Source organism: Sylvia atricapilla, chromosome 9, assembly GCF_009819655.1.
Source record: "Sylvia atricapilla isolate bSylAtr1 chromosome 9, bSylAtr1.pri, whole genome shotgun sequence".
Lineage (NCBI taxonomy): Eukaryota > Metazoa > Chordata > Aves > Passeriformes > Sylviidae > Sylvia > Sylvia atricapilla.
Genome location: NC_089148.1, coordinates 26,146,312 through 26,160,574, shown reverse-complemented (window position 1 = coordinate 26,160,574; position 14,263 = coordinate 26,146,312). Strand labels below are relative to the sequence as shown.

Sequence of the window (14,263 nt, the reverse complement as noted above, 5' to 3'; positions counted from 1 at the left end):
TTTAAAAAAATCAACAAATACATACAAAAACATGATACAAAAAATACAGCAAATACACAATAAATTACAGCCGAAGTGGATTTGTTAACCTAAGGCAAATGGGGACCAGATAAAAAGAACCAACAGAAAATAAGCACCTTAACAAGGCATAAATGCTTTTTCCATAGGAAAACTGGGGAAATTAAGTCGAGACAATGCTCCTGTGAGGCCCAGCTATTGTTACAAGCAAAGAAAAGGTTGACATTGGTCAGGCTACAAAACAGAGGTGAATTGGGTGAACTCCTCACAACACCCAAGTGCTTGGAAGGTTGTGGTCACTGCTCGAGGCTGTGGCAGACCAGATTCAGATTATTTGGCAGCAAGATAATTTTGCAAAGTTTCCTTAAAACCCAACCTGGTTTAGGTTAAAACCCAACCTGGTTTGGATGATCCAGGGAAGAGGCAGGATTGCTGTCCCTGGAGAGTTTTAGGAGCAGGTTAAGTAAATATTGTCAGGAATAGCCCAGGTCAGGGATCAGCTTCACTAGAGGTGTGCCAGGGTTTCTATTCCCCTTTCTCAAACAGAGGTGGAGCCTGTTCCTATTAACCAGGAGTGGGAGCCAGGAGAGAGATCTCCTTTGGGATAGAGAAGGGAAACAGAAGTCCCTGGGTTTGGGGCTTTGGGATAGAGAAGGGAAACAGAGGCTCCTGGGTTTGGGGGTTTGGGATAGAGAATGGAATAGAGGTTCCTGGGTTTGGGGCTTTGGGATAGAGACGGGAATAGAGGTTCCTGGGTTTGGGGGTTTGCATTTCCTCCCCACAGAGGAAATGTGCCAGTGACAAACCTGCCCCAGAACACCTCCAAGTGGCTCCTGCTGTCCAGGGATTGCTCTCAAGGATTTCTTTGGGGTGAGGAACTAAGCAAACAGCTGAACCTTGGAGCCCAGAAGGGCTGGCTGGGTACCTGTGATGGGCCTGAGCCTGCGCAGCACCGACGAGGGACGTCTCATGTCAGCCAGGAACTTGTACAGGTCCTCATCGCTCAGGCGATCCCCCTCCTGCTCAGGGTGCAAGATTTGGTTACCCAAACGACCCTCCAGGGCTGCCAGGGAGTGAACAAACCCTCTCATCCCCTCTGACATCGAACTCTCCCTTCCTTGAACAAGGTGTTAACATTAACGCGGTAATTACACTTCATTTCTCCATCCTTTCCTTCATCCCTCATGAATCATCCTGACAGCTGCAGGAACTTTTAATTGAAGGCCTTTTCTCTCCCCATCAATATTATCTTTTTCCAAACTGGAAGTGGCTGCTAAAAGGTTTCCCAAAAATACTCATTTTTTAGCAAGTGTTAATAGTTTGAAAAGGTATCTGTCATTCAGGAGGTGATCCTCATTCCTTCTCCTCTGCCTTTCCTTCGGGATGAGAACAACCTTATTTTTCAGGAAAGGTAGGAAGTGCAAGGAGCCTGTTGTCAGCCCTCCTTGTGCCCATTCTAATAACTCCAAGTTTTGCTAATTTTGGAAATATTACAAAAAATGGGACTCTGCCAGCCAAAAGCAGAAGATACCTGATTTTAACAATAAGAAATTACAACATAAAAAAAAAAAAAGGAAGCAAATGGAAGGAGAAAAACACTGGGTAGTGTTCAAGTAATTATACTTAACAGAAGAAAAGGAAGATAATAAAGAATCTGAAATTTAAAAACTTTAATTTATGTTTGACAGTTTTTGAAGGACAAATTAAATAAAAATGAGCTGCTTCAAAGTAAAAATACCCTCAACAAAGTAAATAAATACATGCTCTTGTAATTCATTACTAACTTAGTGACCAGTTTCTCCTTAACTAGAGGTGACATTAAACAAATCTTAGAAAATTTTCAGCTCATTACTTTTGCTAAGCTTTAACTGAGAAATCTTCTCCCTTTAATTATGCTTTCCACTCCTCAGGAAAATCCCAAGCTCTGGTTCAGAGGAGCTGCCACTCAGCAAAGCAGCATCAGAAGCAGAATGCTTTGTTTTCCTCAGGGATCATCCCCTTGGATGTGTCCAGGGAACTGATGCCAACCTTAAATCACTCTGAGGAACTGGATTCACTACTACCAGAATTAATATATTATATAATGTCATGTAAGATATAACTGTAGAAAGGTGGGTTTGGATTAGGTATTAGGGAGAAATTGTTCCCTGTGAGGGTGGGGAGGCCCTGGAATACAATTCCCAGAGAAGCTGTGGCTGCCCCTGGATCTCTAGAAGTGTCCAAGGCCAGCCTGGAACAACCGGGGACAGTGGAAGGTGTCCCTGCCATGGCACTGGGTGGGCTTTAGGGTCCCTTCCAGCCCAAACCATTCCAGGATCCATGCAAAGAAAAGCCTCTCCTCTTGGGAGGATTCTCAGCCAGAACCTGCCCCATCAGCAGCTTGGACAGTGTCAGTGCAGCAACTCTCAGCACAATTTAACCTCCTTAGAAGAAACAGAAGTCTCAAATCAGTCAAAGGCAGATTTATTTGCTGCAGGGCACAGGGGCTGCTCCTCTGCTTTGGGGTCTGTGGGGCCAAGCTGGCCCCTCTTCTGTCCCCATGGCTGGTGTGGAAGGGCCAATTTGGCCTGGAAAGTGTCCCTGCCTGTGGCAAGGGTGGCACTGGATGGGTTTTAGGGTCCCTTCCCACCCAAAGCAGTCTGTGATTCCATGATAATTGACACCCAACACAACCAACGCCCGGAATGCTGCTATCGGGGAACAGAAATCAAACACGAACTGATCCCTCAGTGACCTCCCACGACCCACCCCCTCTGTCCAAGGAACAGCTCCTGAGCGAGACATTTTCCTGCCATACCTGTTTGAAGAAGTTGGTGACTGTCAGGGTGGCTGGCCTGAAGCTGCTCAGGTTGCAAGCCTCGTCCCCACTCGTGGTCCTCTCCAGGGAACGTCTCCCAACGATGCTGGAATTCCGCCGCTCCGACCACGACCCTTTGCGTTCTGTGAAACACAGCAGTGAGAGGGAATTAGAAAATAAAGCAGGAAAAAAACTACAGTTCAACAGCCTACTTTTGTTCCCAGCAGGGTTGTTGCCACAGGAGGAGAGGGAATGATGCCATAAGGTGACAGAAGAGGTGGTTATGCTCAGGCAATCCCATTCTGGAGGCATTGGGAGGCTCTGGAGCACAGCAGAATCTTGCTCCCCTCCTACCCACCTCACCCCAGTGCCTTCCTGCTGTTATAAAAGTCTTTATCATGCTGGGATTTATGTATTTCCCTTGCTCTGAAAGATGATGAAGTTGGCAGTTCTGGGGATGCTGAAGAGCAGTTTCGGATGAGCTACGTGGCTCACAAAGATTAATCCACTCCTTTGGAAAATGTTCATCAGACTGTAATGCTCCCTCAGTCTCACCAGCCTGGTTTTAAATAATATAACAGATGGTTTGCTTGTAAAATCCTTGAAAGATAAATCCATTTGTTATCATGGACTCTTCTGGTTTAGTTCAACCATGACCCCAGACCACCAGAGCAGGGGGAGGAAAGCGATAAAAGGAGCAACAGCAGCTACAGGATATGAATCAAAACCTCTGGATTTGCCCACGCTCCCTCCTGCAGATGCCAAGTCCTGTACCTACCTCCTGTGCCAACTTCAACTTCTGTGGAATCTCTTTCCAAGCTGCCAGCACTGCTCACAATGTTCATGAGGTGAATGGCTGTCCAGGCAAAAGGCATCCGGTACTTCCCGAGTCTTTGGCAAAACTGTTCTGCCTGGCCTTTAAGTTTTTCCAGCTTTTCCTTGTTCTGTGAAGAAAATATTCAGCCCAAGAGGTTAAAAGGAGAGGAAGAGGAGCAGAGGTTCATTCAGGAAAATCAGTGAGGAATGATGGTCTTTTCTAACTCGCAATGATTGTGTGTTTCGCTGGCACCTTCCAGAGGAGGATCACCAAGTGTTGGGGAAATGCAACTTCTGCTTCCCAAAAGAGGCCACCAGAGGACAGTCAGAACAGTCTTTTATGTTCTTAACCCCCCTGAAGAGCCTGTCAAACCCCAGCGAGCTCATCTGCCCTCTGTTCCTTCAAAAAAATCTGAATTTTCCCCTGTGAAGTCTGAAAGGGCCTTTCCTAATGTGATTTCATGCAGCAGGTGCTCAGATCATCTGGAGCTGAGTGGGAAACACAAAACATTCCTCAAATAAATAGTATCATAGTCATTTTGTCAAGGAAAAAAGGGAACAAAAGAGGATTTTTCCATAGCTCTGCATATTAAAGAGCAACTTTTAGAGCTTCAGGGAAGAAATATTTTATTAAGAGGTTGATTAAAATGAACAAATCATCCAAGCTTTTGAGAAAGCCTAATGGAGAGGCTTGGATCACAAGAAGGGCTTTGCCCTCATTATTCCCCACCAGGTGATCTCCACCTGGCCCAACTCAACTGCACAAGAAATTAGGAACCATTTTTGAGGTTCTTTCAGACTCAGGCAGAAGTGACGGGGTTAAAGCTGCAAAAGCAGTGGAAAAGTTGAATTTTTTTACTGCAAATTCCCATCAAAGGCTGCCTTCCCTTGACCCAGCTGATCCTTTGGGACAGGCAATCACAGATGACTGAGTTTGATGGGAACCACAAATCTCCCCTGACAGCCACAAAAACTGCTGACCTTTAACTACTCCACCCCAATAAGGCATCAAGACTCAAAGGGCTTTGGCTCTTTTTCTGGCCTTTAGAATGGGATTAGATTCTTAATTAAACACAGATCCTTTTAAAGACAGGAATAGTATCAAACTCTCCAAGGTAAAAGAAAATATGCTTAATTTTTTTTTATCAAAACACCAAAAAAAATTCTTACCTTTGCTGCATCAGATTCTTTAAAAATCATATAAGGCTCTGCACACTCCCCAATATCTCCCTGCTGTAAAACTTTTTCCAGCTGAGAAAGGAAAATGAACCATTATCAGGACACGGATCCAGCAAGGATTAATAAATTGAACAAGCACAAAGAAGCCAAAAATTCCTTCACAAGAACTTGTGTAAAAAGCATTTCCTGCAGAACTTTCACACTGCCTGTGAACTGAAAATACATCTTGAACTCCCCTTTTCACCACAGGATCATTCTTATCCAGAGTCCACCCAAAAATGTTGACTCAAACACCCACCGGAACGAGCAACCATCGTGCACTCACTGAATCAAAAGACAGGACAGAGAATAACTTTTATTTTTGTGTACTTTATCCCAGGAATGACCAATGTTGCATCACTCTCTAAGCAATTTCAGCCCTCTAATACATCTGAAAATCTGGCTGAGGGGCATGTATCTTTTTTGAAATGAGATTCAGATCAATAGATATTTTTAAATCACTGACTTATCTCTTATCTTAAGGAGTCAGCACATTGTTTTATATGAAAACCAAGGTCAAGCCCCAGAAAACTGATTTATATCATCAAGAAAAACCTTTGTGCTTTTTCCAGTTTCAGTGCACTTAACTGGCCGTTACAAAGGAACTTCAGTGATGATACTTGAAATAAAGAAGCACTGTTTACACTTCTGAGAACAGAATTTTTAATTTCATTTTAAATAAAAAACGAGAGACCACAATAATTTCCATTTTCCTGGCATTTCTTACCTTTATTACTAGAAAGACATCTTGGGATGGGTAGGTGATAGAAAAGATGGCAGATCTGGCCAGGGTGGAAATAGCAGCAGGGGGAACATGAGGCCGAAGCATTCCCTTCATTTGCTCAGAGTTTAAATCAAAGTAGAAATTCTCTGAAATCTAAATAAGAAATTGGGTAGTTTCAAGCATTAGTTATATGGGGGTTTTTTTGTAAATTCTTCATGAACAATTTAAAATTGTTTTAAAATACATGTTAAAAGCGCCTTGTTTCAAACCATGTATGAAAAGGAAAAAAAAAAATCCTTTTTGATTAAGAAATCAAGGCAGGACAGTGAGAAAGGAAATGGAGGAAACACCACAAACTACCCATAAAATTTCCTCCAGCTTCTCTAAGGTGTGCAGCTCTATCACAGGATTAAGGAGGAAAAGGAAAAGGAACAGGAACATCCTTTAAAAGATAGACACTGAGCCTTCTACCCTGAAACACCAAACCCTTGACTGCAAAGCTTCAGAGCCAAAAAAGATGTGAGCAGGTTACCAACACCAGAGGTCACTAAAGAACTTACTACATTACAGCCAAAATAAAAAAAGAAGTAATGAGATGATAAAATTGGCTTATGAAATGTGATTTAAATATTAAACAAAGTTCACATAATATTCTACATACTCTCATCTACATAACTTAAATCTCAATGCATTAAATTCAAGTCTTAAAGAGATAAATGTCAAAATGCATATTTTTAACATTTTTCTCTCCACTGCTGCTAATATCTTGAACAAGGAAAACTAAGAGACTCTTTAAATATTAAATACAGAACATAAATAGGCGAATAAATGTATTTTGCATTTCCTATAACTTAGATCTTGAAAAGACTCCTCAGTTTTGTTTTGATTTTAGCCATTTTAGCGTGCGTGACTTTCTTGTGCATTACTGAAGTGTTGCTTGGCCCCATGCCATGCTGAATCACCAGAAAGAGATTAAGAAAGTCATTAAAAATCTAATTTAAATAAAAGGTTCCAGTTCCCTAAATTCTCTCTGGGGAAGAGACTTTTGAAAGCCAAAATTGGATTTTTTTTTTCTGATTTCAGGTACTCACAGATAATATTTGTAAGAAATTGGTTATACCTCAGCTGCTTTACCAAGAATACACAAGATGGTTCATCAAATGCCTTCATCATTCTTCCAACTTCTATGTCACTGTCTTCTTATAGCTTTAGCCACCAGAATTAATTCCTCCTTTTTGTTCTTAAATTTCAGCAGAAATGTCACACTCAAGTAATTACAAACCTACCTTCTTCTTTTCTTTAACATCATACAAAGCCAAACTCGCAAAAATGGGCTCAATTTCTATTTCAAATCTGGAAAGAAGGAAACACAGAATCAGTTGATCTGCATTTTGTCAGAAGGAATAACCAAAACCCTGTCCCCAAATCCTCCCTGGGTGATGGGAACTGAGATATCAGGAACAGCTGAGCCAACCCAAGGGCTGCTCCTGCTCCAAAATTATCTTGTTTCCCAATTTCCACCCCGCTCCTGTCCTGCTCCCTCCCACCAGGACCATGCCAGAGCTCCCTGGACCTTCCAAAAGCCATTTTAAATCACTGAAAGCCAAGCAAAAGAGCCCAAAAGCTTCTTCAGAGGGAGAAGAATTGTTAATTGGGATAACTGGAGCACCCAGCTCCCCTGATTCCCAAGAGAATTTCCTGTGCTGCCCAAGATAAAGGGCCAGCTGCTCTTCTCAGCATCACTGGCCAGAGGCCTCCTGTTTCTGGACACTCAGGGACAACTATTTTGGCAATTTTCAACAGTAAATTGTTGCCAGAAAACACCAAAAACTCCCTCAGAAAGATGCCAGCTTTTCACAGTGACTGTTATCCAGCGTTTATGCAAATACCAACTCCCAACAGGAACACTGACCCACCAAACAGAGCTGAGCTTATTGTTAGAACACCTGGGGAGTTCCAGGAATGTAAAAAACATTCAAATCCTGTTCCTGCACCACAGGGACCAGGGGCTGACATGCCATTCTTGTCTGCACAGCCTCCCCACAGAATTGATGCCCCATCCAGGCTGGGATCCCCTGCACAGAGCTCTCAGCTTCAGCCTGGCAGCTGAGACACACCACCCCACAGGTGTTTCCTCCAGTTTGGCAACAAAGCTGAGATTAACCTGGAAATGACCCTGCTCAGGTCATCTGAGCCTTCTCCCTGGGGAAAATGTCCTTGTTTTGTGTCACTGAGATGGCACAATCCTGGATTACATCCCCGAGCACGGGCTCAGAGATTCCCAGGTACACAAGCAAACATGCAGCTGGGCAGATTTGCTACAAGCTGGCACTCAGCAAGAGATGCTTAAAGAGCAGAAAACATTAATTTCCAGCATCTAACTTATTTATGCTAAAGACACTCTCCTTTGGAGGGAAAGCTGCACTGCTACTGCATATTATGTTGTTCCAGTTCATAAAAGGCTGCAAAATCAGTTCATCTCTACGGCTATATTAGGTCCTGGAGTACTCTACGTGCAGGAGAAATGTCCCACACATATATCTCAGTTATGAGCAGCAACTGGAGCTCTCTAATAAGAAGGGTTGACCTAACTGAGGACACAGAAGATGAATACAGCAGTGTGGAAAATCAGTTTTGTACTTTATTTCTCCAAGGGAATAACAGTAAAATTTTACCTTGTGTTATTAGAGAAGAGTTATAGGCAATGAACCAGCTGCAGGTAACCCTATATTCAGGAGCTCCACTTCATTAAACTTGTTTAACAGGTTTCTATTCCTCCAGTTAATGCTTACTAAGTATATAAAGTCTTCACTCTTAAAGGGACACAGTCAAGGTTGTTGAGCCTAAACTTTGGCAAATCTTTGGTTGTCTTTCTGTTTTTAAGGCTCCAGCATTTTTAGTCTTTACATTTAATCTCAAATTAAATGAGCACCAGTTCAAATTAAGTGAACACCAGTGGTTGGCCAACTTCAGAGCCCTGGAGGAGTGTGGTGAAGCCTGATGTCACATGCCAGTGACATGGAACAGGCAGAGCTGGAAAGCAACAGGGAGAAAAGCCAAGGGAGGAGGAGATTTCCTGTCTCATCACCCTGCAGGAAGTCTTGAAGATACAAATGCGTAACTCAACCTTTATAAAATTAACCTCAAAGCATATGACCAAACAATGCAATGATCCTTTCAGGGCAATAAGCAAGGCAGTGGAGTTATTCCCGATGCACGTGGATGCAGCAGCAGATTTGAATTCTGAATTTCTGCAGCTTTCTGTTGAAGTGGTACTTACTTCAGGGACAAACACTTCACCAGGAGTCTTTGGCCAAAGTGTTCTTTGGGTACTTCAGGGACACTGAGTCTCTCTATGGGCTCCTCCTGGAATCAGAGACACAACCCCTGTACAAACCACCAGCAGAATCAGGAGGCAAACCCATCAACCACTTTTTTCTTTTAAGACACAGCACCAATTTAATCCGAGGCTTCCCAGCACGGTGCATTCATCAGCAGCTATAAATATGCTAAATTAAATCCCTTTAATGTTTCTGGGGATTGCATAACCAGAAGGGAAACCCAGTCTTCAGAAAGTAGTATCTATGGGCAAGACAAAACACTGAAAAACACAGAACAGCTGCAGTTCTCATGCACATTAAACACAGGTGATCTTAAATCCTTTAAATCCGTGGCAGACTGACAACTCCCACATTCCCTATACCCTTCACTTTTTTTTAGTCCCACCCACATATAAAAATACCTCATCTGGCGCTGGGTGTAGTGCAAACAGCTCCTTATGCCTGCTGGACTTCCTCTGGTCCTCGTTGTGGTGGTCAATCTCCTCGTTTGGGGTTCTGTCCAGCAGGTTTGGGAGAAGGGCATCGGGCAGGGAGTTCTTCAGGTCGAAGATGCTGCAGGCCCAGCTGCCCCGGGGAGTGTCATCGATCGACATTGAGCGTCGCTTAAGGTCATCCTGAGAGCCAACAAATTAAACCCAACTTGTAATGGGAAAAGGACTGCACTTTTAAAGCTGGACTATAAATTAGGTTTTATATGCAGCGAGGTTTTAAAGGCACATTACTTGTTCGTCCTGGTAGCTGTTGCCATCAGGAGCTTCGTCAGACTCGAAGACCTGTTTGGGGAGCCCTTTTTGCCTCTCCTTCTGCTTGTCCAAGGTGTTGGGGTTGAACCCAGTGCCCAGCTTGTGGTATCTGCAAAGAGAGGATTTCAAACACGTTCTCAGCAGCCCTTTTGACCCCGATCCCAGAAGCAGCAGCCCGGAACAAAGCCAGCATTATCAGCGTGGGTGCTCCAGAGGCAGGAGCTGCTCTCTGAAAACACAATTTCCAGTCAGCTCCACTGGAGCTGGGGCATCATCCAACAGCCACTATTGCAAGGCTACAATGTCACTCTGTTCATCTATAAAGCCACTCTGGGTGATGTCAAAAGGAGGATTATCAAGGGCCAATTAAAGTCGTTGTAAAACGTGCCATTGTGATGCCAGGCTAAAAACAGGCCGGGAACACCAGGGCTTGGAGGCCAGTGGTTCTGCTGGAGCAGGAACTGCCTTGGAGCAGATAAAATGATTAACTGGAAAACCAAAACAGCAACTCAGGAAAATCCTGAGCAGCTCTGGAGAACAACTTTCCAACCCTGAGTAAAACAAGTGTCTTCACATAGCATCTTTGTAAGGGAAGTGGGCCCTCAGAGCTTTCCAGAGTGTATGAGCTCCTAAAATGAACAGTTTGCCTGCTGTGCTGACAGGAGCAGATCTCTTCCACTAACTAAGATCTCTCTGGGTGCCAAATGGCACCAAATCTGCACTTATACACCCATGGGTGGAGCCAGGGTCTCCCTGCAATACTCACTCCAAGTCACTTCCTGGGATCACACCTAGAATTAACTGTTCTTACCATGCCCTGGTACTAAAGTTACCACAGAGGGATGCTCCAGACATGGGAAAAACCATGGGTAGGCTAGCAGTGAATAAAGAGGGAAGAGAAAAAAGGAGGAGGGCATTTTCCTTACTCTGCTGTAATTCCTGAGAGTTGAACAATAGGATCTGTATAATCCTCACCTGGATGTCTGCATTTCCATCACTGCTCCACCAACAATAATAAATTTATCTTTAATTCACACCTGACTTCTTCGGTCTAGCACACTGAAGTTATGTCATAAGCTTGAAATCAGAGTATACTAGTGGTTGGTGGTTTTTTTTTCAGGCCAGTGAATTTATTCACCTTTTCCAATATCATTAAAGGAATTACTGAATGGGTGGATTTCCCTGCCTTAAAAACATTTTGGTTACAAAAAACTGGAGGCAGAGACTGACATAAAGATTATTTCCCCTGGACTGGGGAAGAAAAGGACAGAATGTCACAAATCAATTCAGCAGCTCTTCCAAGAGCTGGGGTTTGTGCCCCTGGAGCCAGCCAGAGGACTTGAACCATCCAATAGGATGGATTAAGAGGAAATCGTTGGCATCCTTACTTGGAAAATCATCCAGTCCTTCCTTTCCAGCTGAGCTTTTGGGTTCTTCCCCTGCTCCAGCAGTAACTCTTCAATTTCTACCCAGTGCACTGCCATGATTCTATGCAAGCAGAAAGTGCCATGACTCTCAGAGGACAAACCCTCACCAAATAAAGCTCATCAGAGCAGGAATAACAGCCAGGAACTCCAGGTACCAATGAAAGCCACTGAGAAGCCAAGAGTGGGTCACACTGCCCAGGTCTGTGGTGGATCCAGGACTCTGCTGCCAAGACTGGGAGTTAATAAAACATCTCCCTCCCTCTTGGGTTCCTTTCTGGGTGAGTTGGTGGGGTTTGGGGTTTTTTTTTTGTATGAAATTACAAAACACTTTTTTATTAGGTCACTCTAGCAGTGCCAAGCATATCCTGAGCATCCCCTTAAAGTGGCTCTCAGGACAACATTAAAGCAGTGAATTGTGGCAACTGCCACAAGGGCAGAGCTGGAGCTGCAGCCAAGTCATTTGTAGGTGATGCACATCACATGGATCACTCACTCCTTGACAGCAGCTCTTGAAGGCACCACACTTCCAATCATCCGAGAGAGTCTGCTCCAGCTAAAGCCTCTCAGAACCCTTCCTGCTAATTTGCACGGAATAATCAATGCATGCCCATCCTCTGAACTGTTAACTCATTAGGTAAATGTTGTGATGGTTCAAATAGTAGCAATTATTTCTTTGAATGATGTACTTTCCCCAAGTCTCTCAGGGAACCAGTGGAAGGTGCAGGAGGCACCTTGTCTGTCAGATAGCTGTGACTGCAAGTAAATCGTACATCACTGCAAAATTCATGCAACTTGTCTCTAAAAAGAGCTAAAACCAGATGGAACAAAGGAGAAAAAAAAAAACAAAAAACAAAAAAAAACAAAAAAACAAAAACAAAAAACACAAACAAAAAAAATAACCAAAACAAAAAAAAACCGAAACAAAACAAAAAAAAAAAAACAAATGCTGAAAGTAATTTTACTTGTCCACATTCTCTAATTGCTCTACCACGGTAAAGGAGCAACTGTGGACTGAAATGGCCTAGATTTTCCAAAATGCCCCAAGGGGTTTTGACATCCAAGATCCAATTTTCCAAACACAAAGCATCAGTTCAGCTGAACTGGGCAACTAAAAGCCAGAGCAGATGATCAGCAGCCAGGACAATATTTTTGAGCCTCTTTATAGCACTTGACCAAAGTTTAAATACGAACTTAGGGTGACAAACACCAGAGGGGAACTCACTTTCTGTTCACGATGGCCCAGTCCTCTGTGTAACTCCTGACACAGTCTCTCACGTGAGGGTCCATCTCGCTGTTAAAGGGACAAAAAAACAAAGATCACAGAGATGATGACGATTTCTTAAACACACATTTAATTCTCTGAAGCATCACTGATGCCTTAAGTGCTAGGTTTCACATTTCTCAGGTTCTGTGGTGCCCAGGGGTGCAGCTCTGAGCTCACAGTCAGTGTCACTCAGCTCTGCACACAGCAAAAGTGTGCAAAGCAAAAACAAATCCTTTTCCTGCTGCACACCAAGGACAACTTTCAGCCCCAAAGCACAAACAAGGGTGGACTGAAGGGAGGAACAAGAATGAGACCTCACAACCTGACGCTGCAACTGGACAATTAAACCCCAAGGTGCAAATGGACCAAAACTTATAAAAGTGTGAGACCTCGTGACCGCTCAGCCATTCTGGGTCCATTTTGTGACCATTTTGTGTCCACCTTGGGTGCTCTTGTCCTGCCCAAGGTGGCTCCTGGAGGCCTTTCAATACCTGCTTTATTCTCTGTTTCAGGTGCCCTACCTCTCCTCGGGCACGGCGGACACGAGCGTCCGGCACTCGCGGGGAGTGTAAACCACCTCGATGTCATCGGAGGGAAACTCCAGCAGATCCCGCAGCGGCCCCGACTCCATGGCCAGAGGGTGAGTGCTGAGATAATCCTCCACGTCCACAGGATCCACAGTTTCTGTGAGAGGCACCTGGGAACACACCAACCACCACAAGGGGCCTTAAACTGAGGCCAACAAACAAAGGGGGGGGTAAAAAAAAAATCACACGCGCGTTTTTCTGCTCTCTTTTTTTTAAACCAGTTCCTCTGCCTTGGTGAGGGATTTGATGCAACATCAGGTGATTAACCCCAGTGGTGTTAACCTCAGGTAACACGCATCACAGAGCTGTTTCTCGTGTCTTATCTTTTATCTGGTGCTCCTCTGCACGTTTCTTTGGTGCAAACAATCCCCACGTCAAAAAACATACAACTACAGCCAGAAAAGGTTACATCTAGTTTCAAGAAATACAACAAAAGGAAACATAGCACTTTATTTCCCACGTATCTGAGCCCGGATTTGTTTCTGCCAGGCTCTGATCACAAAGGGAACCTTGATGCTGATCCAAGTTGCAGGAACCCTTCCTCCCTAAGGCACAGAACCCAGAGCACAGCCTGATTTACCAGGAACTCAGGCGGCCACACAGCTCTGAGGACTAACATTATTTTGAATTAAACCACCTCTCTGGGGAGCACAAAACACAATGTGCACCTAGCACAGGTACAAGTTTAACCACCTCTTCTCCCTGATCTTAGAGCCTTCAGTGCCACAATGACTCTGCCCATGCCCTCAATAAAATGGGTGCTTAAAAATCATCTTTACTGGGCACAAAGCCTTTACCTGAAGCACAAGGAATGACTGAAAACGTGCAGGAAAACAGTAGATTTCACTGGCAGTGCTGATCTCACCCTCCTGAGCTTTTTTTAGATACATTAGCAGAAAATTTGCATAAACTGGATACATACTCACATTGCATAACTTGCACTTTTACATATTCCATTATATAAAGACATATAAATATTCTGATATGAGATCATTACGCTACGAGGCTATACATGAACACAGACATTAAGAAAATGAAACACTAAAAACAAGTTTTGAGGAAGCTGCCTCTACAGCAACTGACAGATTTCCTAGAATTCCCTGGCACGTGCCAGTGAGGCTGAGTGTTTTAACAAGAGTCACAAAAGCACATCCAAATTCAGCAGTTTTCTCTACTAACTTCCCCTTTCCTGGCATCCAGATGATTTCTGTGGGACAAGGAACTATCCTTTAGCTTGTGTTGGAAGTGACTTGAAGAGGAACACTCAGTACTTCAGTTTTAAATGTGCTTCTCAAAAATATTGCTATACAAATCCCAAATTCCAGTTT

The 14,263-nt window shown here is 43.8% G+C and overlaps 1 protein-coding gene across 9 annotated transcripts in view; it reads right to left on the bottom strand.

Moving 5' to 3' along the window:
* The window catches only part of DOCK7 (dedicator of cytokinesis 7), a 93,044-nt gene that overhangs the window by 58,348 nt on the left and 20,433 nt on the right, over window positions 1-14,263 (bottom strand). For all 9 annotated transcript variants that reach the window (XM_066325374.1, XM_066325372.1, XM_066325373.1 and 6 more), the window contains exons 3-13: window positions 12,870-13,045; window positions 12,307-12,375; window positions 9,637-9,766; window positions 9,316-9,528; window positions 8,854-8,939; window positions 6,860-6,926; window positions 5,577-5,726; window positions 4,802-4,882; window positions 3,594-3,759; window positions 2,816-2,958; window positions 944-1,037 (exon numbers count right to left, since the gene is read on the bottom strand). In XM_066325374.1, coding sequence (XP_066181471.1) covers window positions 944-1,037; window positions 2,816-2,958; window positions 3,594-3,759; window positions 4,802-4,882; window positions 5,577-5,726; window positions 6,860-6,926; window positions 8,854-8,939; window positions 9,316-9,528; window positions 9,637-9,766; window positions 12,307-12,375; window positions 12,870-13,045 — 1,375 coding nt within the window. The remainder of the gene's footprint in view (window positions 1-943; window positions 1,038-2,815; window positions 2,959-3,593; window positions 3,760-4,801; window positions 4,883-5,576; window positions 5,727-6,859; window positions 6,927-8,853; window positions 8,940-9,315; window positions 9,529-9,636; window positions 9,767-12,306; window positions 12,376-12,869; window positions 13,046-14,263) is intronic.